Source organism: Anarhichas minor, unplaced genomic scaffold, assembly GCF_050575085.1.
Source record: "Anarhichas minor isolate MPS153535 unplaced genomic scaffold, ASM5057508v1 ptg000011l, whole genome shotgun sequence".
Classification (NCBI taxonomy): Eukaryota; Metazoa; Chordata; class Actinopteri; order Perciformes; family Anarhichadidae; genus Anarhichas; species Anarhichas minor.
In genome coordinates, this window is record NW_027466457.1 from 1,497,533 (window position 1) to 1,523,196 (window position 25,664).

The 25,664-nt window shown below is 42.7% G+C and overlaps 1 protein-coding gene across 1 annotated transcript in view; it reads left to right on the top strand.

Moving 5' to 3' along the window:
- The window catches only part of b4galnt4a (beta-1,4-N-acetyl-galactosaminyl transferase 4a), a 120,701-nt gene that overhangs the window by 48,643 nt on the left and 46,394 nt on the right, over positions 1 to 25,664 (top strand). Inside the window, exon 3 of the mRNA XM_076088836.1 lies at positions 17,734 to 17,832. Coding sequence (XP_075944951.1) covers positions 17,734 to 17,832 — 99 coding nt within the window. The remainder of the gene's footprint in view (positions 1 to 17,733; positions 17,833 to 25,664) is intronic.

A 25,664-nucleotide genomic window follows, 5' to 3' on the forward strand; every position in this document is an offset into this window, starting at 1 on the left:
TGACACTAGACTTATATGTTTGTTTTATTTTCTCACCTCCACCTCTCGCTCTCGCTCTCTCTCTCTCTCTCTCTCTGTGTGTGTGTGGGGTATTTTCTATTACACTGATATGACGGATGCCTGCTGAGTGTTGTCAAAGTGGGCTGTGGAAAAAAAGTCGTTTGAAAGCCAATGAGTTAAGGGCTGCAAATCCCATCACGCCAAGAGCAACGATGCTTCAAAGTTTAGTCAGGGGCCGATCCATCATGTCGAAATGATTATCAGTAAAAGTTGTGTATCTGTAAACCACCTTTTGGTTTCACAAATCAAACTCTGCTCAGGGTGGACGATAGAGCTGGGTAATTTATCGAATCTATTTGAATGTTTTTTTAAGCATGCGTTGAATGTATACACTGGGACATTTAAGAAAAAATAAGTAAGAAAAAAAGGCTGAATTACTGAGGGAAAAACTATTATCTTTATGAATGGTCTCTTGAAATTAATTCAGATTAAGTCTGATTATTGTATAATCCCTCTGTGATAAGGAAATAGATTTTTCCCTCTATTCATACTCTGTTGTCTTTTTATGACACTGCGAAAATCACTCACTGCTTATTTCACAAGACAAATTCTACAACCGATATTAAATTTGAGTTGTGCTTTTACATCGTAACAATGCAGACCTGCTCAGACAGGATCCGTTGCGTTAAACAGTCAGGATCCTTGAGAACGTAAAGAGCAGATGGTCAAAGGCCTTGGACGGGAAAAGGCATCAAGCCCTTCAAGACCAACTTGTTTAAGTGTTTAATGGTTTGAGTGCTTTAAGAAGGCTGGATCATGGAAAATGGACTGGCAGCGGATGCCATCATCGTGGAATCTTCGGTAGACGATGCCTATTTGTCTGTCGGATTAAACGAGCAGGTGCTGCTCCTGTTGCCGCTCGAGAAAGGGAATAAAGACTCTAAAACAAACGGTAAACAATAGACACGAGGCAGGGATAAGAACCTCACTGAACAATAGAAGCAAAGCATTCTCAGCCTCTCTTCATATTGCTTGCCAAATCTCCCACCGCAGAGACATTTATCTGACGAGAGGCAGATAAGGCTTGGCAGGTTTGCACCATAGACGGATGGATGGATGGAGTGATGTATGTTTTATTAAATTGGAATCTAAATTTTTGGTGCGGGCACGCTGTGGGTCTGAGGAAGAGGAGGAGCATGTTCATTTGCGTTCCCGTGGGATCCTTTCCTGCTTTCATCAGTATTCCCCGTCTGCCACAGTTGGTGCAAGTGCCACGTCGTTGACGAGTTGGAGGGGATTTTCGTGTTTTGCTTCAGTTTTCAGCTCTTCTCTTGGGAGATTTCTATAGGTGGCAGCTTTAAAGTGTCTCTCCTTTTCCTTTTAGTCTGCGCTCTCTCATCTACGAGTGGCCTGAAAACATCTCAGAACCCATCAGCTATCGGTCTGACGATGGATAAGGGGCTGGCTGCATTTCTGGGTGTTCCTGTGTCGCCAGCAGAGTTCCGGGCCAGGACTTTCTTTTCCGTGCGCTGGTCGTTGTTTTACAGTCCGATTAGCAACTTGACATGCGAGAGTAGAGTTGGAGTTGAGAGATGACGTACAGTATATGACCGGGTTGTTTCACAAGTAGTCAGTAGTTTTACAAGCTATTTTCAAACCATTAAAAAGCGAAATCATCGTCAGGCGATGGCCGGTGGGTTCCAAGGTTGCATTTCGGGCCAATGCGTTTCACTTCTTCTGCTCTCCGCACTGACTGTTTGCCTGCCTTCAACCAAAGCCTGCTCAAACGTGATCGGTCAATACTACACAGACAACCGAGGGTTTCAGATCGTGTCCCGTCGCCTGCAGATTCTGCATCTGAATGGAAATCTGCTTCTAGAGATTGAACATTGTGTGGATGTAACTCGTTGATGTTCCATACAGGATAAGTACTGCCGCTGATGAATACCAAACAACAAAGAAACACTGCCGACAGTTTTACAGGTTGCTTCTCTCCCTTCGTCTTCTTCTCTCGTTGTCTCTCCTTTGCTTCCGATCCGACTCCCCTCATTCCGCTGGTGTGTGTTTCCGGTCTATAATATATCGTCTCATGTGGTGAACCAGCCCAGGGACCGTACTCCTCATTGATCTCTACTGTCCCCACGCTCTCCTGGCAGAGGCCAGACACATGGAGCCCGTTGATTGATCTCCTCAGGAGCTTTGCCTGCCTCACCACCCATGGTCACCCACCTTGTTCTCCTCCTCTCTTCAACTCCTTTCATTTGCCTTGTCGTCAATTCTCTGTCTCCTCCTCTTCACCCCCTATAAAACAGAATAATATGGGCTAATGTTTACATGTAGTTTACATGGTGACTCTTTACTTTAACCCTCCTATTTAGCATTCATAAGTAGTATGTAAACACTTGATCAACTGTTGGTTGTAAGCATGTTTATTCATGCATGTTTCAACAGAAATTGTCTCTCCTATAAAGTATCATTGAATGGTGTATAAACAGATAATTAATGATTGATCACACAGTAACATATATGTAGTGATATTTTTGTGTTTATGCACATGTACAAATCATTGATAGGCAGGTTTAAATCTGTTTATAAATGTGTTCAAATCTCATGAAGACATGTTGAATTGGAAGTTTCATTCTTGATTTTGAGGCTCAATTACTGGTTAATAAATGCAGGGATATAGTTACTTTAATAAAGATTTCACTTTCATATAAAATATGAACACGGAGTACTTTATATTATTACAACTGCTATATTGTTTATCATTCATGAACTTTTTCATGCACATGTTAACAATGGTTCGCAGAAGGAGTTATGGTTTTGACAAATGCACTAATAAACTTAATAAACTTGCTTTTAACTACATTATAGTGTGTTACAAACATCTATCAATGTTTATACAATGCTTAAAAGAGCTAAAATGAGAGTGCTGAAATGTTACCATTACATTAAGCTTCTTTTACAATATATACCATATATAATAACATTTAAAAATGTTCATATTGACAATACCAACTGTATCATGGCCACTGCAGCTTGAAATCATTGCTACGTTCCTCAATACAAATACACGTGACTTTAAGGTTTAGGCGCCCCAGTTATTCAGGAATATTTATAGAAAAATGTTTGTCATCTCTCGAAGGTGTTTGACTGTAAGCAGCGTACAATATAATCACAAAAGTTGTCTGCACAGGGGAAGGTTTTGGACATACAACATAAGTATTGCAATACAGTTGCTGTAAAATCTTACATATGTAAGGAAAGATCAGGCTGCATGCACTTAAATATAATAAGTACAAATACGAACACTTCAAATGAAAATGGCCAAAACTACAAATAAATGCTTCAAGTTCACCGTGATGGATTACTACGCATACAGACATGAGCAGGAATAATGTGAAGGCGCTCACCCATTATTTATTCTCCTCTTTATCATCTGCTCTTCATTGCTCCTCCTCCTCATTACCCTCTTACATCAGCTTCATTAGTGTCTCTGCTTCCACGACCTCCACTACTCTTCCTCACTCACCGTCCCCAAGACCTCCTCCTCCTCCTCCTCCTCCTCCTCCTCCTCATCTCACCTCACCTCATTGATGTGAGGAAACGATCAAATTCAATTTGCATTGGTCCATTATGATTCAGGTATAATGATATAATAACGCCATAGTATTGTTGTCAATATAACCTGCTGCTGATGATATTTTTAGATCGCACTGCTGTGATTACCATAGAAACCACAGTTTGAGTGTGACCTTTAAAAGTCCTGGCGAGGCGGTATTAAATAAGACGGGCCTCATCTACCAGCTTTTCCAGTCGTGCCAAATACATCAGATATGATCTTGCACCTAATGTGCTGCTATGACAACTTACATGTTGTAACAGCGCTTTCAGGGGAAAGAAAGAAAGAAAAAGGGATTTTAGATTAAACATTGACTGCGGCTATAAAAAGGTGATTATTCTTCATGTATCTCATCCAGGGGTAATGGCCTAAACAGGCCACCCAAGCAGTTTATTAATCTGGCTACAGCAGAGGACAGTGCAAACTGCTGAAGCACTTTGTTTGGCTCTATTGTTATTGTCAGGATATCAATTCCTTTAAAGAGTCCTCCTGGATTTATTCTGTCATTAAACAACACACGGCCTTGATTTTTCTCTTATGTGCCAGTAGAAGTTAGCAAATATATATCGACGCGCGAGTCTCTGCTGTTGGCTGGGAGGCATAGATGGATCTGGAGAGGCCATTTCAGTCTTGTGAGACGGCGGCTCGAGGGAGAAAACCAATTTTTGTTGGCTTTTTCAATTTGCGCCTCACCGGACAGCAGCAACACTATGTTAATTGCAACCAGTGCATCAATGTTGTCTCTTTGTCTCTGTTGTGCGATTGTTCAAAATAAAGAAAAAAACAGAAGGAGATGACTTATCTTGCCTCTGTACATGAAGTACGTAAATGAACACTTCAAAAGTATTTTCTACGGTCAACTACTAAGTTGTAGTGGGTGAGTCGGGTAACTAAAGTAATAATTGTGGTAGTTATGTACTGTAACTGGAAAAAAAAAACATCATAAGTAGGAATGCACCGATACTGATATCGGATACCCTTCTAAACAGCTGGATTGGGTATCATTGACATTTGGCCGATCTGGTATTGGATACCATTATTTTAATAGATAACAAATCCGTACATTTGTATCTATGTATTTATTTGTTACATTTTGTTTTACAAAGTTAGGAAAGGAAGTGGGAAGTAGGGAAGTGGCTTCCCTAAACTTACTGAATCAATATGACACAGGATTTCCTGAACCGAACTGCAAGTACAAAGCTGGCGTCTTCCTCAACAACAGCGGTTATATTTGACTCTTTTATCAAAACTATTGCGAGGTACAATTCAGTAGTCGCTGGGCCAAATTCTACACCCTTGTGTCACCAGCTTCCCTGTAGAGTCACCGGTTGAAGCACAAGACAAGCACATGAAGGAAGTCACAGTTTGTTCTTTAAATTGGATCATTTTAGGTGACTGTTGTGTGAAATGTAGGATGGAAAAACTGAAAAGACGGAGTGGAAAAGCTGTAGACGGTTTGGTTGATTTTGTATTACACCTAGAGCAATAAAAGAGGCACTGTATAAAAATGTTAAATGACCCGTTATACTATTCCCAGAAATGCGTGTAGACTCGGAGAGAGAGATGTGAAAATTGGACGTAGATGTGATGGACACAGCAACAGAAGAAGAGATGATGAGATGATGTGAAATTGAAGGAGTTGACCCTGAGCAACCACTGTGTGTCACCCAATCATTGTCCTCCTCCAGCATAGGCCATTCTGCAATCACGCAATAAAAGTTCATTGATTTTATTGCTCTTCCATAAAGGTTTTCTAGGAATTTCTGTCAGTATGCCGAAAGACTGAAACAAGACAGGATATGAATCTCACACACAGACTTCTTATAATGTTCTCCAGCAACGTAAATCACTATCTTTGTATCTTCGTGTCCAGTACTGAAGAAGTGAGTGCTCTCATACAGTGTGTGGGTTTTCTTGAAGACAGTGCAACAGGTGGTGGTATACGTACAGTAGTACATGTCATCTCTAATCTGACGAGATGCCTGCAGGTAGCTGAAATCACAACCCACGCACCTGGTTCACATCGATGGAGGCTCCAGAACAATGTGGGCGTGCTGTAAATAGAGTACGTGGTGTCCTGCAATGAGCTATGGATTACCTATATACCTCCTTCCTGGTGTCCAGACATTGGACGGACGTGTGGATGGATGGATAGAAAACACAAGCGATGATGGGTAAAGAGACGGGGGAGAGCATGAGGTCTGAGATGTACAAAACGGTAGCCGGAAGACAAAGGAGCAGCTTGGGACTGTGGGTGTGTATGGGCGAGAGAGAAAACGGTGACGGACTATGATGAAGATTCATTGTTCTTTTCTTGCCGCCATCCATCTCCACCAACATGCACAGGCACCATTGAATACCCATGCCACCGAGCCAGTAGTCGGTTTGCTGCGTGGGTGTGTAAATAGAGCTGATGTCGGGAGAGGTTGGAGGCAGAATGACGAGGCAGAAAAAGCAAACCAAGTGTCAGAAGAGTGCACGGGAGATAACAGATGCCCATTGTATCGGCAAACACTTCGAATGTCTTCATTTTATATGCTGTGTGTTTTTCTCCGTGAAACCTGACTGATGGAGGTAAAAGACAGCAGCTGTCCTAATTAGACATACATTGCCATATATGCCATAAGAAAAGTTGCAGGATACTTTCAGTATTTTATCAGAAACTTGGTAGAAATGTCGTCTTCATTTTAGTGTTTCCACACAGAGTAGACAAACATGCCTTAACGAATGTGACTGCTGTGAAGAAAGATAAAAGTTTACCTACAGTAATTGAAGAGGCGTGATGCGCTTCACCCATCCCACAAGGAATGACTGACCTGTCCGATGCTCTCAGACTCTCTGACGGGCAGTTTAGGGCTTGTATCTTGTATTGGAATAGACTTCAGAGATTTGCTCCAAAGTCAACTGGAACACACCGGTTTAAAGCAGCAAACTTTATTAGAGGACTAACGTTTTGATGCCGTGTGTGTCTTCATCAGAGTCGTTGAGTTTTTTCTTCTGTCGGGTTAGCAGTTATGATTTCATGAATGAAACTGCATAAATGTGACCTGTGGTGTGTGTTCAGCGGGTTGCAGCATGTCCTGGTGTTGTGAAAAAGCTGTTGGGCCAAAACGGAGGCGGCACGTTGCTGTGAAGTGGCTCCGAGGTTATAGTTGGCTAACAGTCCCTGTTAAACACACAGCAGCAGGAGCATTTTGCAAGGCAGAGGCAAGTGAAGGGAAGTGAGGAGAGGCGTGGACATTATTATTTTTTTCTTTTTCTTATCAAAACCAAAACAGGTGGATTTGAGATCTCCAAACAGGTGTGCAGTCGATGAAGTGTGCTGTGCAGGAGAGAGCTGGAGAGACATTCATTTTGACACAGTTTATTAACCAGAGGCCTCCTCCTCAAAGCTGCTCATGTCTGTCTGTTTGAGTTGCACTGACAGGCCTATAGAGGCTCCACGAGGTAAGAAAAGAAGGGATTCCAGGAGCAAAGCAGGCATTTAAAAAAAAGCTAACTCCACAAAGGTCAAAGATGTCGGTCGTCTGAAATACACACGCATGTACATGCACAGAATCCGTGCATGGATGCTGAGCTACAGAGGGTAGCTTTCTTTGAGATGAAAGAGTCTGAAATGTTCTCTGGGCCCAGGGGTGATGGCACAATTTAAAAGGAAGCAAAGAGAAAGCGTGGGGGGGAAGGATGAAAAGGTAAAAATGAAGAAAAAGGGAAGCTGTAAAAGTCATCCCCTGGTGCCACAGGCTTTGCTGACAAATCCTCGTGTTTGTTTAAGCCAGGTACAAATGGAGTCTGATGTGGCCACAAGTTCCTCTCATCTCCCCGCCTCCCACTGGCCAGCCTCCCAAATTGAAAATACAACAATTGGCTCTATTGAAGCACCCACACGAAAACAAAGCACAGTCAAATAAGCTATTATCTTTCTTAACCTTTTTATGCTTATTAAAAAGCTTTTGTGTTTTTAAAGCTTTCTAAATTCAAAGTGCCTCTTTTTTTCATTTTAGTTTTTATTTTCCTTTTGCCTCTGAATATTTCTTTATCAGTCTTTAGCCAGGGTGGGTGATTGATAGTTACTTACTGTTACCATTAATCTCTGTTAGTTTTGGGCTTTAAGTACACTTTATATTGAGTGCTTTGCAAATATTTTAAAGAGCACTTAAAGAGCTTACGTATCCAGTGGTCCTTCATACATCGAGTCAGGGAGGGCCAGGTTTTAAATTAAGCTTTCGTTTTGCTCTCTCTGGACTTAAAGCAAAAGTTCAATCACACTGAATTAAACGGTATTTCTCAGTAGAAAGGACGAGAGGAAAGAGCTGGAAAATTGCCCTCGGAAGAAGGTTGGAGGGAAGAAAATACTGAAGCAGGACGGAGAGCTCGGGAGTGCTGGTCAGCAGAAATGTCAGTAGCATAAAATCGTGCAGATGGTAGGGAACCTACACATCACAGATATGAACACACATTACAAGGTCAATATGTCATGTTTGCTGTAAGTTCTAGATGTAGCTGCTTGTGTAGTGGCATCTTTTTTATGTTTAATATTTCATAACATTCTTATTTCTCAAGGTTTTATAAAAAAATAAACACTTTGCAGTCAGGGCTGCCCTTGGTTTTAAAAAATATATATATATATACGTTTTTGAGCATGTTATGAACGTAAAGCAGATACTTTGCTTTTCATCGCCTCAACCTCCTATAGGCCCAAACTGCCCTTGGTTATTTAGTATTTCTTTTTTTTTGCCTTATTCCAAACAGTCGTTTTTGGTTGGTTAATGTGACAGAGCTCACGATCAAGTGGTTGACTTACTTTACAGAATCCAGCTTGTGAAAACCCAAAGCAAACACAGACTACGACTGTCACTCAGTGGATCGTTGTCGTTTCTCTCCCCGGAGAAACGTACGGTTGGCTTGTTGCTCACTACGGGGGAGATACATTGCCGTGAGCGGTAATTGTAAATTGACAACAGCTGAAACTGCTGCTCACTTTTCTCCCCGTGTCTCAGTCTAACCCTTGTTCTTAACGTATTCAGTGCAGGAAATAGAGCCGTAGACCTCCTGTATGAGATTGTTGCTATCGGTGTAATTATTCAGCAGGCGTAGGATAACAAGATGTAAGCATTGATTGTTGGTATAGCTAATCGCTGCCAAATCTCCGTAATAGCAGTCGAGGTCCTCTTTCAGTGTTGACTTTACTTAGGATAATGAAGACGGGACCACCTTCTGGTGTCTTGCTGATAGATTATTGATCCCAACGAGCTGGTTGTTATTATAATGAAGTGTAACTGTGTGCATGCACATGTACTGGACACACAGACACCAACACACTTTAACTTGGGAGCGTTGGTGTGCATTTTAGGTGGTCATAGTTGTGTGTAAGTAGCTTTTAATGCGTTATTTAGATCTATGTGTGAATGTAGTGTGTCTTTGGTGTCTGCTATGTTATGGGTTGGTGAATTCCTATTCATTTTTTATTGTTGTTGAGGTTATGAAAAGTAACTTCCAGATTATAGACCCCGGAACATTTTGCTAGTATCTCCCATCATTAAACTTTACATGGACCCTTTTTTCATTCATAATTCACTTCAGCATTTTAATGCATTTCCTTTTACTAAGTAGATACGTGATGGAGAGCTGTGTGTGTGTGTGTGTGTGTGTGCGTGTGCGGACGGAGAGTTGCCTCATTTTACATCCCTGGTTTCAGGTCAAGGGAGCTGTTTGGTGTAGAGTGGGATGAGGGAGTACTTTAGTATCTTGCGTTTATACTTTGATGTGCTACGACCAGATGTGCTGAGGTTTTGGGTGCCATGTGCGATAAACACGCAGTTTGATGCACAAGCTCTCAACACACATATTGTGACACATATTGTGACGATACACAGCGAAAGCATTGACAACAGAAAAGAACCTTCGGCATGGGTTTAGTCCTCACATTTTTGCTTAAATGCGCCAGAAACGTCGCACCAGCAGGAGTTTAGATGTACTTCAAACTTCAAACACTCGCACAGAATCAGTAGCAATAGAAATGAAAGAGAACAAACAACCTGCTGTATTAAAACCCATTGCCTGCAGGTGTCACTAATCCAGCTGGTTACTTAGCGAATTAGCATGTTTCAAATCTGATAAAACGGTAAATGCAAAATAAGCAAACACTTACCAGATGTTCCCGAAATTTGCCGGATTTGATCCTACACTGCCTCCTTATGTTTGACATTTTTTAAATGCTCACTGCAGGCACAGAATAGCTCCTTTTATTTACTCACTAACAAAAGCAATCTCTGTATAGGGACTTTGTTGCTTCTCTCCATTCGTGTTATTGTTGTTGGAAACCACCAGCCTCCTGAGAAACCTTTTGTTCAGCATCTTCCTGCTAAAAAGAAGCGACTTACGTCACATGGTCTTTTCTGAAAAGCTTCGGCTTTTTAAAACCGTTGGCGGTGCTCAGATCTGCCAAACGAAACTGCCAGGTGCCTTTTTATTGTGTGGCTGCACTTCGAATGCACTGTGGTCAGAACCGATAAAAAAAGTAGACGGCAGTCAGGGAAAAATAAAATGAATTCATCCATCTCGGTTTTCGCCGTTTTAAGGCTGAGGAAAAACAGTGAAGGAGAAAAAATGCCGAGCACAAGTTTAATGCGCCATTACGGTCTCAGGAGAGCGGCCTGTTTGTCGGTTTGTGCATTCGCGTCCATCTCTGTCTGAGAGCGCCTCGGTTTCTCTGCGGTAGGCTCAGTGTTGATTAGGTCAGATTCAGCACCGAGCAGGTCGGGGATGATTGGCAGCGGACTGTTCTGTCCTGTTCTGTTTGCCAGCTGCCCCATGTCACTCCCCATCAGTAATAATCAGCCTGGACAGAAAAACTAGACCTAATGCGGACGACAGACCTCTCTTCTTTATTCCTCTTTTTATCTCCATCCCTGACTGATAGAAAGTACAGAGTAATGCAATCTGTTGCTCAGACAGTAAAACATGCCGGGCTGTTCCAACAAAGGGAGAGCGTGGCTCTAACGCTGGATTCCAGCTCCGATGCTTTCCGTCTTTACTCTCTTCATCCGCTCTCTGTCCCCTTCCAACCCTCTCTTCTCCTTTTCCACTCATCTGACCCGTATCTTGTTCAAGCTCTACTTACATTTAATCTGTAATGATTAAAGGCACCTTTAGCTGTCTTTCCACTGAGTATTTTTCCTAAGGTTGTACTGAATCACTGCTCAGACAGTTTTAATTACTCCGCAAAGATTACAAGCCTTCAAAAAGAGGGTTTATGCTTTGCCTGCTCTCTCTCTCTCTCTCAACCACTCAACCTAATGCACAAATCCTGCCCTCAATCAGCCAAATATTTCCATATGCTTCTGATTCATTGCAGGCACCCATAATGCAGCTGCCACTGAGCTGCAGTGCTGTTCATTTTTCATTCACCTGTAGGTTTACTTTGGATGTGAAGCATTAGGCCAGAAAGGTAATAAGTAACACCGCGTATCTGGTGACAATATCTTTATTAATCAATCTATTGCTGCTCTTTCATAGTTAACACAGTTAGTTACGTATCAAACCAGCATTCAGTTTGCTGTTTGTCTCAAATGTATTTTTATTTTAACCAAGAGGCCCTGATAAATTCATATTTTAGATTAGAGCAGTGGCCAAATGTGACAACCCAGACAAAGTTCTTCAGAGCACTATTGATCCAGAGGGAGATTTAACTGTTCCCCACAGCTATTGTCCTTACATGTCTGCTGTATCGATGTGGACTCGAGCGTAACAGAAGTCCTACCACCTTGTCCCAGGCCGAAATCAATAGGCGACACACACTCTGTGACGCACAGTACATCCGCTGTACACCTCAGTGTGTGTGCTGCATGTTGGTAGGAAACGCACGGCTGCACGCACGCGATCCATACAGACCTCATGCCGCTGTACTCTAGAACACACAGACATAATCGTCAAATTAAATCAGGACTTATCAAATTAAAATCAGCGCTTTATCAGGTTAATAATTGTTCATCTTCTCCCTTTTCTTCCTCAAATGTTTTTCCTCGCACCATATATCCGTCCATCTCTTCCCCCTCCCTCCCTCTGTTCCCTCCGTCATCTCCTCTGCTTCTTATTGTCTCCCTGCCATACTCGTGTCTGCATCATTAATCTTTCAACCAATGAATTGGAGCCACAGACTCTATCACTCCTATTATCGACAGCAGCCGTCCCTTATTTGCGTTCCATTTGTCTCCCTCTCTTCTTCACTCCGCCTTCCTACTGTTGTTTCATTGACCGGCATGCAATTTCTGCCATGAATAATGCAAACAGGGAGACAGAAATAGTTGCACTCCTTCCTTCTTTTGGCTGGGATTTGTTCTGCGATAGTTTAACTGAATGTGCTCGGGCTGATTTCCATTCAGCGGTGCCAGCCACTTTGTTAAAAGGAAATAGGGATTTGGATGTAAAGGTATTGGTGCTCCCAGAGCTGTATATTCTCACTGAAATGGACTCGGAACGGCTGATTGTGAGATCAGGGTGCGGATTTAATCAACCTCTCAGGGCTCATGAGTGCTGATCCAGGATCATTGAGATTGTTCCCAGGACAATCCTATTCGTTAGCCAACACCAGGAGCAGCGACATCAACATATGGCAGTCTGCAGGCAAAAAAATGTAATTTCAGTTTCCATCCGTGTTTGCTGACGGGACAAATCTAGACGTACCGTATATATCAAAGTGGCCAGCTCTCCCTGCTCTAACATGCTTAAAAAATAGAGACCATTTCAAGTCAGCACAGCCACGTATCTGAGTGTATTTTGAATATCTTAGCAAGTGCCATGGTGCAAGCGCTGTACTGATCTTTTATGGTCAATAACAACAACTTACTGTAACTACTCAGAAGAGACGTGTGGTTCTTGGCTCTCTTCCTCTCTTCTGCTTCCCAAAAGAACGTTTACTTTGCAACACGGTGATTAAATTGACAGCACAGCATCAGAAACGCACGTGCACTTTCATGACTGTAGGAACGGTGTGAATATAGCTCATAAACTGTTTCATGCAGGTTTGTGGCGGCAGACCTCTTGTTGCCATGGTGAGTGTGTTCGTGGATGGTGAAAGAGCAAGTGCACATGGGTCCAACTGAAGACATTTGTAATAATCACCCGGCGTGTCCAAGGACTTGCATAAACTCGCTTTTGATTTCCAACAACAGTCTTGTGAGAGTAATTCAGCTAATTGCTTCCTCCCTGTGAGGAGGGGGCATAATCGGTCCTCTAAGGTACGAGCTGGAGAGATAAAAGTGAGCCACATCATCTCCGTCTTTGTCCGACTCACTCGAAATCCAGAGGAACTCCTCAATATTCCCTGTTTTCTTTGTTACTTAAAGACACTTGCATGTGAAATTCACTATTCCTAACACGTTGGTCTTCATATCTTCTTTTACAATGCTCAAATACTTACCGGGCTTTTTAAATCAGGTTTTGTTATCTTTAACCGTTCTTGAGATTCCAAGCATTGATTAGAAACTTATCTGCTTTTCCTTTTTTTTGAATTAGGTTGTTACATTTCTTTAGCTTTTCAGAGGAAGATAGCTGTGTAGTTAACCTTGGGTACGGTCAGGTACTATGCTTCGTGCCTGTTTCAAGCTTCTTTATAATGTGGTGCGCCTCACTGTCATCATGAGAACTTGCCTTTGTTCCAGTTTTAGCTTTGATATGAATTAACCTAGAACTGCATCAGCATAATTCATTTCAACTAAACAAAATGTCAAAGAAAGACATGGTGGCTGTTACAAAACAAGTTGCTATCATTCTTTTCTTACTATGTAACTGCGGTGAAGGGAAACTGCATATCTACGGTTTCCAGTGTATCCTGAGAATTGATTCGATTGGATTGGATTGACTTTGTTTTCCACCAACGGGACGTACAATACACCTAACACAACACTACATTGAAAACATACAAATATACAATATCTAAGAATGGGCAGGTACCGGCAACAAAGTTATATAAAAGATGAAAGAGAGAACATCTCATAAAACAAACGTGTTCCCCGTCCCTGCAGCCATTTTGTGTTCAATGCCTGTATGGCACAGGGAAAGAAAGACTCATATATGTTGCATCTGGCCCATGGGACCCTACATCGATGGCCAGACAGGAGCGGCTCAAACTCTGAGTGCACTGGCTCTGCAGTTGTACGTTTAGCCTGGCTGTGTACAGCGAATATATTGCAGCATTGTTTCTGTGACTTGCCAATCACTCCCTTTGCAACAACAACCATCTTGGAGAGCTTGTTTTTGCTGTCTGCACTCAATTGTGCAACGAATTGTGAACTGAGAAGCCATCACACACAGAGCCGCGCTGCTGGTGAGTGTGTGATGCTTTCACAGGGCTTTGTGGTGCTGCTCTGAACTGGTCTGTTTGGTCTGTTCGGTACAGAGAGGTGGGAGAGAGATGCTGGCAGTCCGCAGTCGCTTCAGACATTTGCTGTGCCAGAGGGATTTCTGGGAACCAGACTGGCACTCCGCACTGAGCCCTACCTATCAAAGAGCTTCTCACTCATGCTTTTTTTTCTCCTTCTCGTTATTGCTCCATTGGTCACCTTTTCTCTCTTCTGTGTTTGTCTCTTGTTCATCTGTCTTGTGTTCTGTTGCTTATTCTCCAGTCCGCCAATTTTCTTCTGTCTCTTTTTCCTCCTTCTGTCTCTTCTCTTCGTCTCACTCTTTTCTTTTATCTGGCTTCTTCTCTCTGTAGAAATCTCTCAGCCTATGCATCACAGCCATGTTGTCTCATAGATTGTCTGGTCTTATCCAACATCATCTGATGCACAGTATCTGAATATATGTTTTCTGTATTCGGTTTAGAAACATCCCCATCGCAGATGAGCACAGCTTTCATTACAGCTTATATTTTTGGGGATGAATCCATTAGCCATTAGTCATCGCTGCAATAACTGCCACCCAGACACCTTTGCTTCCCGCTACGCGTATTAATATGAACAGTGAGCATCCAGGGACCAGGAGCCACTGTTAAATCAGCGAGACCATAGGAGGAAAAATGTCTGTATTGTTGTTGTTGTTGTTGTTGTTGTTGTTGTTGTTACTATTGTTATTATTATTATTATGGTGGGGCTAATTAACATACTGAATATCTCTGGGTGGTTAACGTGATTGAAAAATGATGAATAATGTAATTATTGCACACTGGTTATTAACTTTCATGTTGCAGGTTCGCTCTAGACGAAGCTATGATTTGTGGATTTTTGAGAGCATTCTGAGCCGAGCTGGGTAGGGTGAAGGGGGGGTGAAGAGATTTGTGACACGCACACATGCACGCACGCACACACACACACACACACACACACACACGCACACACACCTCCTGCAGACTTTTGCTTGTTTGTGTTTAATAAGGGAGATTAATTAAGCTCATTGGTATTCTAGGACACTGGCTCCAGCTGTTTCCCTGGGCCAGGATCAGCAAGCGCTGTATTAACGTGGGAGTGTGGGAGGCTAGCACCCACTACAGTGAGTTTAGTTTTTGGACCGGTGGGTGGATGGATATCAGTGACAAGAAGCTCACTGATCGGACAGCTGATCTTTCATTCAATCCCTGCAAGGTTTTACAACTTTGCCACGCGTGTTCATACATAAAACAACTACGCTCAGCTGTAATTAAATGCTGCTCTCCCTCACTCTGATGCATTCCTCCCATAGCACACAAATGCACGCATTGTTAAAGATCATTTGTCTTTTTATTTGACTGAAAGTCAACAAGGTAAATGGCAATGTAAACATGTCTCATCATCAGTGTGATTGATGGTCCCTGTTTTGCCTTGATGCAGTGTTTAATACATAAGGCCGTCTGACAGGCCCTTTTAGCATCAACTTTAATTCTCAGTGAAACACGATAACACACTTCTGGGCCCGTTGCCAGGAAAATGAAGATCTCCTTATAAATTAGGGACTGTAACTCTGAAGTAATGAGTCACGCAAGATGTTACAAGTATTTGCAGTGCGCTCTAAGTGATGGGCGACGTCTTGCTGGAGTGTAAAGTCGTTATGTACTGTAGGGGAAAAAGGAGGTACAGCTGATGGATGTTGTGCAACCTCAGGTCAATGAGTTTAACTGTACCTTTTAGTGTTGCATCGATAAGCAGACTTTTAGTTGGATCGAGCTGAGGCGGGGCTTTCGCAAAGTGTTGTCCGTGTGAATTACAGTCGGAGCCCGCGCAGTGATTAAGGGTTGACATGCTATTTCTAAAATTGTTTCTTTCAGTAACCAGTTCCACAGATCATAAAGACCTTTACTCACACGGATAATCCTTCGTAATCATTCAAACAAGCCATCGCACCTGTTCTAATAGTGAAAGCTGATTGGCTTGTCACAGGCAGAATCCAAAAGCTCTTGGTTTGCTCACAGTACAGGCAAACAGCGTCACAGAGACCACTTTATGAGAAGTGATAGTAACACTGAGCTTTGCAGTGTTGATGACAAAAAACGACAACACCTCAAACGTAAAGAAGCACTCAATAGTGAAAAGTGTTAATAAAGAAGCAGGGCTGTAAAGATTTGAATGCAAAAGCAGGAAATTGCTGTAGAACTAAAGCTTTATAAAGATAAGGTTCAAAGGGAATTCTTACTCTTGCTCTTACTCTCTGTTTGAATATATTTTACATGCATGTGTACAATGTTTTACTAGCATGCAGTATTCCAGACGGCGGTAACAATATTGAATAATGTGGACATTTGTTTATATTCAAAGTTGTGGTGCATTACTGCATAATGGTGATGGGGTGACTGGAATGTAGCTGTAGAAGGTATTCAAAAGCCAAAACATTTCGGTTGCTGCATTACGTAAGCTTTTCAACGTACTGTGTCAAAAATGATCTTTTTTTTTCTGCAGGTGTTGAAATCAAGTTCCCCAGAGTTTTCCAACAACTCACCTCATGTCTACGCTTTGAATTTTACTGACCACTGAGTCCAGTCTCGTATACTTTCATTCTTCTGGTGTCTTTGTTTCATGGGCGACTGATGCAATATGAATGTTGTGTCCTTCAAGTGAGTGAATATGTGTGTGCCTTTTGTTTGTGTGTGTGTGACAAAACTAGTGCCGGAGAGGTTTGTGAGTCTTTGTGTACGCACAGACATCAGGGACGCTGCTCTGGTGTCAGACAGGAGGGGAGCCTGTTGTCACATTTCTTCATCATTACCTTCCCTGCCCTCCTTCATCTCTCTCCCTTGGAAGTTTAAAAAAGCAATCAAAGGCTTGGCATCTGACAGCTCTGTCTCTTTGCCTCCTCTACTTTCAAAAAATCTTTTTCCTCCCCCGATTTCTTTTGTAAACACGGGTGCCTTCTCGACAAAAGCCTCTTATTTCAGGGGTGCTGGAAACCTCTCCAGCTTGTCTCGGTGGAGGTTTGCCTCCTCTTTGACATCCCTGCTAAATGGAGGATGCTTTGTGACTCATTTAACAGCTCCGCGACTCGGTTTGCTTCTCTGGGAGCCCGGCATCCTCTCATCCCCTCTCTGCTCTGCCCTGCCCGTCACACCACACCACAGCGTTAACATTAACATGCTGCTTAGCAGGCCGCGGAGAAAGAGCCCCGCGGTGCTCTGGCCAGAGCACCAGGCTAAATCCCAGATCAGGGGGAGAGTTCAGGCTCCCTGGAGAGGAGATTTTGGCCGGCAGGGTGGATGGTTGGAGTTTGTTGGAGATTAGGGCTTTGGGGCGAGTCAAGGGCTGGATTAGGAGTGAATGGTGAAGAGGAGATTCAACAGGATCTTAATGGTAGCCTTCTTGGGAAATAACCCTGTGTTTATTTGGCCTGCTCTCTCAGGATATACGTGTGTGTGTGTGTGTGTGTGTGTGTGTGGTATTCTCAGCTGTTTGTAGCATTAAGCAGTATGGACTGCTTAATGCTTCCACTAACAAGAAAGGGCTGTGGTTTTTAATGATGCTACTTTATCTCATACATCAATTATGTGGCTTATGGTGGGGAGTCATGTCCCCACAGTGATGGATGGATGGCTGCATGCCTTCATGCATAGATTAGACTGAGACTTAAAACCACCATTCATTTGTCTTTTCCTTTCATCAATGGCTCTTTTTTTAATAAGTGTGTCTTTGTTTCTGCTGTATTCTTCCAAGGATGATGAGCCAATCACAGGAGGGGGTGATGGCAGAGACCATACCAGCATCCGGAAGTTCCTCAGCCAGCGCCACAAGAAATTGCCATGGAAACCAGAGGTAAAATAAATTATATTCACTCCTCCATTTTTTTTTTTTTTTTTTTTTAAACAGAGGCTTGCACTTATCCCTCAACCATCTTCTTTCTGAACCCTTCATTCCATCTTCCAGACGGATAAGCATTCCCATGTTCAGGTCCTTCAGTTGTTTTGCGATGTGTGTGTGACTCATCAGCTAAACCTGGCGAGGCCTCGCACACACATGCACCGAACTTTCATCAACCTTTATGAAAGTGGTTTTAATGGTGCTTCATCACTGCCTTGATACTTGAGTGTTTTACTTTCTCTAAATTATGATTCAGCAGCAGATGTTTTACTCCCTTTTTCTTTCACTCGTCCTTTTAAGAGCAGTTTATATTTAAGGTCGCAGAGAGAACCAGTCCTTTTTTCTGGGGCCATTATCGGAAGAACAAAATGTACCTTTGCGGTTATGATGATAAATTATCGTCTGAGGATGATAATATTTCATCCAAAACCATTAGCGGGTTATATTTAAAGGCACCTGTGACCTGAAGATTACTACTTGATTTGATTCATCCTAATTCTTCAGCTCACTTACTGATGTGGTTTGTAGATCCACTGTAACAAAGGGAGCAGGAGACGGGCCAATTAAAGCAGCGGATTTGTGATAAGGAAAGCGGCTCTAGATTTGTAACCTGTTCAGCAGAGTTTAATTAAAGGATTTTCTGTGTGTGTCTGTAAACCTAATCTGCAAAAAATGATTTATTCGTCGTTCTATACCTGGGGTAAAGTGTAACTATCTCTGCTGAACACCACAGTGTGTAGTTCTAGACAAACTGTAGAGAATCCAACAGGATAATAGGAAATTACTGTTGCATAAGTTAATTTCATGTAGATCACTGTGACTGCGGCGATACTGGACTTTTTTCACTGCCTTCTGCACCAGCAAGCATTACTTGGGTCCAGGACACAGTGTATGCCGGATAATGTTACAGTGCTGTACCTGTTGTTTTTATTTCAAAGAGATTTTCCATCATCATTTTTTCCTTTCCTACAAAAAACGGAACAAGACTACATTTAATTGACATGATAATGTCCTAATTTGCCTTCGCCTAATACGCATTTTTACTGATTAGAACTTGAATGCATCATGAAGTTACTCAATGCAACCTCCGTTGACTAGCTCTTAAATTAGTTTATCACAATGTAGCACGATAAGTAAAAGAAATGGGGTGCATGAGAGTGTTTAGTACTTGTTGTTCCTGTGTAGCCAAAATGAGCTGATCAATGACACGGTGCGTAGACTTGTGTTCTCACCGATACAGTATCGGAGGCATTTCCGACACTGGTTTTGGTATCGGAAGAACTCAATCATTCCCGCAGACTCTCCTGGGTGAGCCGGTCTTGAGTTAGCCTGCCTTTGTCTTGTTGCCTTGTCTCAGCAACACGTTACATCAAAAACGCCAAAATACATTCATGAACCCACACTCTCATATTCTCTTACTTTGCTTTTTAACACAACAAGCAATGGCGATTGAATTGCTGGACATGGCCAATATCGTCATCGTGGCTTTGTAAATGGTCAAATGTGGATGATATCCGTACTCTATTATCTGTCCGAGAAACATCTGTTGCCGTAATATTTTGGGCCCTGCATCTATTTGTTGACGATGATTTTGGCATAACTTAAAAAAAAAGGAGAAGTCACATTGATATGAAACAGCCACGCTCGGACTGCAGCCAAACAAGCTGGCTGAATCTGGACCATGTCGACCAATTGCACAAACATAAATTGATTTCATGGCCTGAGCACAGCAGGACTCTTTATTATGAACATCCTGTTCTGAGCTTTCTGTGTTATCATTTTGTATTCGGTAACTGTTAAAACCACAAGAAACGTTTTGCACTTAACAGACACATGATTTCATCGACCAAACAAAATGTCTTATTGGTGGTTTAGTTTGGAAAAGCCAAGCAGCATCAGAGGGAACTAAATTTTGCAACATCCACACAGACTACATTTTACATCAGGCGTGACTAGCATCAAAGCTCACTTGTAAAGTCAACATGCCATTTCTTTGACTCATTTCCAGCCCCCTTATAAAGCAACATGCCATTTATTATCTGCGAATATTCTGGAAATGTAATATACATTCATCTTTATAAACTTGTATCCTCAAACATCTCTTCCTTTCTTACGTCAGACTTCTGCGGAGTCAAACCTAAGCCGAGTCTGTCAGAAATCATGGAGCGCAGCAGCTCTTCCTTTTTGCCTTGCTCACTAGCTAACTGTCCTAATTACCAGCTCTAACCTGTTTTCCTGGTGTACGGCCAAGATTGTCAGAGGTCTGAGGGGCTACTGAGCTGGTGCCGTCAGAGGCGTAGACTCAGGCCGGTGGAGGTAGAGCGGTGCCAGATGCCAGCTGTCACAGACTGGCAGAGGTCATCCAGCCTTCATACGGCACAAGACACACGCGCAAAAACTCTGTTGTGCACGAGGAGAATGAAAAAGGATTGCTCACTTTATTTCTCATCTGTGCACCCTTAGAGAGATAACAGGGCTCCAGACTACATATAGGTGCACACGTAATCGACATAATTATGTATTTTGTTCTCCATCTTAACTGTATTACTGATGCATGTTTTTTGTAATAAATAGGCAATTTATAGAAATAGCTATTTGTTGTGCTATTTTAAAGGAAAAGTCACAAAGTGAAGTAGTGCTTTGAGAGAAAAAAAGTAATTAAGTGAAATAGTTACTTAAAATTTGTAATTTTCTAAGCATAGTCACCAAATATTAAATTGTGTATTTGAGTCTTATGGGCTACTCCTATACTCTGTACTATGATGTTAACTCATCGGACTTTGATGTATTTGACTTTAAATCTCTTCTTAAGGCTCACTTTTATCTTGTGGCTTTTCACTGATGCTATTTGTTGTAACTATCAGAGAACTTTTATCTGGTTTTATTGTAAAAGTACTTTGTTTTTGAGAGGTTCTATATAAATAAAGTTTGTATTACTGTTTGTCTCTCCTCAGCCGTGCAATGGGGCTGCGTGAGTCAAAGCTATACTCACCATGACAAATAAAAGGATATCTGTCATCCTATCAATCAAGACTGTCTCTCTCTCGCTCTCTCGCTCTCTCTCTCTCTCGTCCCTCTCTCTCTCGCTCTCTCGTCTCTCTCTCTCTCTCTCTCTGCGCACCACTGGTACATGTTACTAAGTTCTCGCTCCCTCCCGGTGTTTTACGTGATTTACAATGATGATTTAAACTGAAATGTTTTCAAGTCGCACTGATGCTCCTAGTTAGAAAATTCAGACGCAGTGTCTCCGAAAATAGTCGCGAAATGCAACTAAATAGTTGCAGTCTGGAACCCTGGACAGAGAAGGAACTCAACCGTTTTTTAATGAAGTGCTGTGGGTCCTTCCTGTGTTTATCCTAGCAGGTGGTTTTCAGCCACTGCTGGTGATTTAATGACGATGCCGGTGAACTCATCCAGAGGTGGCGGTGGATTAGCGTAGACGAGCAGCTGTAGAGTGGACATCCTCTGTCTGTCAAGGACACCGACATGTCAAGGATACTGACACTGGTTAGAGATCAGAGAGACAGAGAGAGAGCTGGCCCACTTTTTAAGAGTCAAGCAGTAGCCAGTCATGAAGGGATAAACAGTCATTTGCAGAAAAGCCGACATGGATCCAGAGAGGATTTTGAGCATAATGAACAATTTTATCTAGTCAGGAGGAGAAAGAAAGGGAGAGTGAGAGGGATTACTTTAATATCAGGGGGACTTTTAATGAGTTCTTTACATGTGTACTGTTCCACATTAAAGCCAAAGAGAGCACATCATCTCAGTATTATAAATAGTAATAGTGTGGTGATGTTAATCGGGTCATCATAAGGTGTTAAACCAAATACAGTCACATTGTGCACAGGAAGGTTTGATGGAGGGTGGCAGTCTCGTGGTCGGCTGACTCACTCAAATGTCTGGTTTTCTGGCTCGTGCGGTGCGAAAATCCAAACCGGAGATGCGGTATTGAATTTGGCCAGCCTATTATTTACCCCTCAAGAGGGAAGTGAGGAAGATACTGTGGCACAACACACAGACGCATGACTCAGGTGGGAGCAGTCGGCACAGCAGGCTGCTCACCCAGAAACGCATGCAGTCACAAGGCTGGAGTAGGAATTAGATCTTCCTCTTGTCTCCGACCCTCCCGTCATCTCACAGTAACTGGAGAGAGCGACTAGACTGTGGGAGTCACTGTTCCTTCACTCCATCTTTCTTTCCTCTTATCTGTCTCTGCAAAGCACTATTTCTATTAACAGCTTCCCATTACAGTCATGAGAATGATCGACAGCTTGTTGCAGGAGATTCTCTCAGTCTCACATTCCTCAGCTCAACGTATCCACTGCAGCCCCCCCCCCCTCATGTTATATCCCTGGAACGACAGAAGACATGTAATTGCGGGACAGATGGCAGATTATACAAATCCTCATTACAGTAGTTGATGAGGCTGGAATCTAGATCATATGAACCTTGCCTTCTATGCTTTTGCCGCTCTCCTCTGTGTGAAATGAGATCTCATTATCTCTCCCCATATGATCTCCTCTTTCAAACCTCTGTACCTTTGAAAAAAAACCAACCTTTTTCCTCGCCGTACCTAGCTACTGATCCTACTTTCTCTTCATTCCTTGTTCCTGAATTACTAATGGAATGAGAAAGACGAGATGGGCATTGAACTATTTAAATGCCCGCTCTAAATTCAGATGGAGAGATTTCATAGAATATGTTCAAGCAACGACATTCCTGTCATAGCCACAGTGGGAACAACTTGCATGTGACGTGCACCTTGTGATCATTCATTCAACACTTACATTCCAGCATAACAGCTCAGTAAAACCGCAGTACAGTATGTGTTATGATGCATCAACAGTGAGCTTTAATGCTGTCTCTCCTATATGCCCTGGGGGAGCGGGGCTGAGTGCTATTGTGAATACCCCAGTGTGCCTTTGCCAGGAACATCACTTTTTTTTTTTTTATCCAAAAGGGATTTACAGTGTCAGTTGGTGCGATTGCTCGTCAGTGGGTGCGCCGAGCGGCCATTTGTCAGTGCCTCTCGCTGCCAGCAGGAACGCAGAAGGCTGCACCAGATTTTTGAGAAAGGGAGACAGCCTCCCGGAGGAGGGAGGGAGGGAGAGAGAGAGAAGAGAAAGTCTGATTTGTTGGTCCGGTTGATGGAGCGAGCAGATGGGTGAGAGAGAGAGGAGATATTAGAGAGCAGCCGAGATGGAGATATGCTAAGACAAGCTCACAGCGATGTGGTTATGTGGAGGGAATGTGTGGTCTTCTCTTAATCTGAGCAGTGTACTGCACTCTTTTTAACGTCTTTATCAATCACTTGTTGTTTTCTTACTCAGCTTCTTTCCCGTGCACCTGTTCTCTGTCTTTCTTTCCTCTTTTCTTGCCTCACTCCTCATATTTGACAGATGGCATCAGTTGGTTCCTCTCGTCTCCCTCTCCTCCCCTCCTCTTATTAATGAGCTGTAGGTTCCCTGTTGCTTTGTAACGATGGTAGCTTAAGACCACTCATTATGTAGGACAGTTGTTGGGACTATATCTGGAGTGTGATGAGAGTAAGGAAGATAAAACTGACACAGTGGTTCTGTCTTAAGAGAGAGTGACGACAGCAGACAGATGGACAAAAAGATTAAACAAGGAATGTGCAATGTGAAAGTCTACAGACTTCTTTAGCTCATGATACCTATGTACAGGTTCAAGTATCAAACTATATACAGTGTACTGTACTTTATTTACATCAAATATTTAATACAGTGAAAGATATATTTCTTTCTTTCAACATGTTAAGGTTTATTCTCAAAAGGCAAACACAGTAGATGGCACCTTGCTCAGCGTTTTTCACTCTTGAGCATGACAAAATGCTCTGCAGTGCCTCTCATAATGACTGCATATTGCTGATAATTTAGCAGTAACATAGAGCGATACATTCAGTATATATATATATATATATATATATATATAATTGGCCAGTATAGGGCCAAGAGGATCCAGTAAATACCCACTTTGTGCCCATGCGATTCTGCCTCAGATCACCATTTAACTACTTCGCCTACAAGCTAAGTGAAACAAGCTAACTCTGAACAAACATACCTTTAGATCAGACGCAATGATTGTGATTGACAGATGGAGCTACTTTGTTTTGAGTTCTTCTCTTGCACCTGTGCCTGTGGTCTATATTTCTTGCTGGTAGTGAATTTGTTATAGCGGTTTCAAGTGCAGGAAACAATGCTTTCTTAACCTGCCAGTCTGTGGATTCGACTTCTTGGCCATGCTTGCAGGACATCACAGACGTCTGTCTCTGGTTTTGGATTAAGAGGAACAGAGGAAATCAAATGAGAGGGAAGGAAGAACGAAAGAAAGGCCGCAGCAGTCGTTGTGTCTCTTCTTCAGCCAATTTACGAAAGGGAATGTGAGCTGTCATGTTTGTAAAATACGATGTCGTTGGGGAAGACAAAAACTGCTACAGCACAATTAAGCATGTCTCTACACAACACACACATGCAACCAAGTAACCCCCACCTCCAAAAAAAAAAACCCACACAAGTACGAAATTCAGCATCTCTATACAAATTGTTAATGTGAGCGGCACTTTATCCCACGCTCCTAAACGAGGAATCAGGAGGAGACGAAAACAAAAAAACGAGATAGAGAGAGAAGGAAACTGACAGCCGACAGCTGAGCTCAGGGAAACTAAAAGACAGAGTAGAGCAATCGACAGCATCTGGCAGCATGCAGACGGAGGGATGGAGAGGCAGGAATAGAGAGGTCAGAGGGAATAGGAGACAACATTAGGGATAGTGGCTCTGAAGGCTTTGAGAGAGACGGAGACAGAAGCAGCACTCACTGGGAAACAGTCAAATGACATAACATGAGCGAGGGAAAGTTTAGCAGTCGGGGAAACACAGGGATAAAAGGGTGAGTTTGAGGATGACGAAAAACAAAATAACTCTCTTCTTGCTTCATTCCACATCGTGTTGAGGCCAGAGCACAGACAGCGCTCTCGCAGCGCTGTCACCCAGAAAATAGAATCAATTATACACAAGCAGCCCCGAGCAGAGAGCTGACTTTACAGCCTGTGGCCTCTCCAGGGCTACACAGGGGTATGTGTGTGTGAATAATTAGAGACTTTTAAAGCTGCCCTATTATTGCTATTTGACAACACCAGGGGTGAGGAGGGGGGCCAGGCCGATGAAGGTTTGCTTTTAAAACCCAGAGGAAATCTATTAAAAGCTTTACATAAGGCATATTTACACAGGGACTAGCAACATCTCTCTAACCTCGCCATGATTCCCCCTCTCCGCCACTCCCCTTTGAAACATTACACATTCTCGCTCATCTTTTTTTTTTTTTTCCTCTGATTTGAATCCGTCGACCCAGCAAAATCCCTGTTTCCCCCTCTTTCTGTTTTTCATTATCATCGCTCTTTCTGCAGGAGAAAAGAAAAGAGAAGACAAAAAAACATGCACACGGAAATCTAAGAACTAAAAATCAGGAGTCGCACTGCTTTGAGCTGACATGTTTGCTCAACACAAATACATCATGGTTAATGCATGAGCTGTAATTGCCGCGATGCCTGTCAGTGCGCAGGCCACTTAGTTGACCATACAGAGGCGGGAGGTAAATGTAAAGGACCACTTAGAGCCGGGCCATCTGTTAGCATGCCCGTGTGATACTGAAGGAGCACGACGCCTTCCATCAACGTCTTCCTGCAGACATGTAGAGGCGTTTACCCTGAAAGGTTTCCCCGTCTCACCCCTCTAATCCCTCTGATGAAAGCACAACATGCTTTGCGG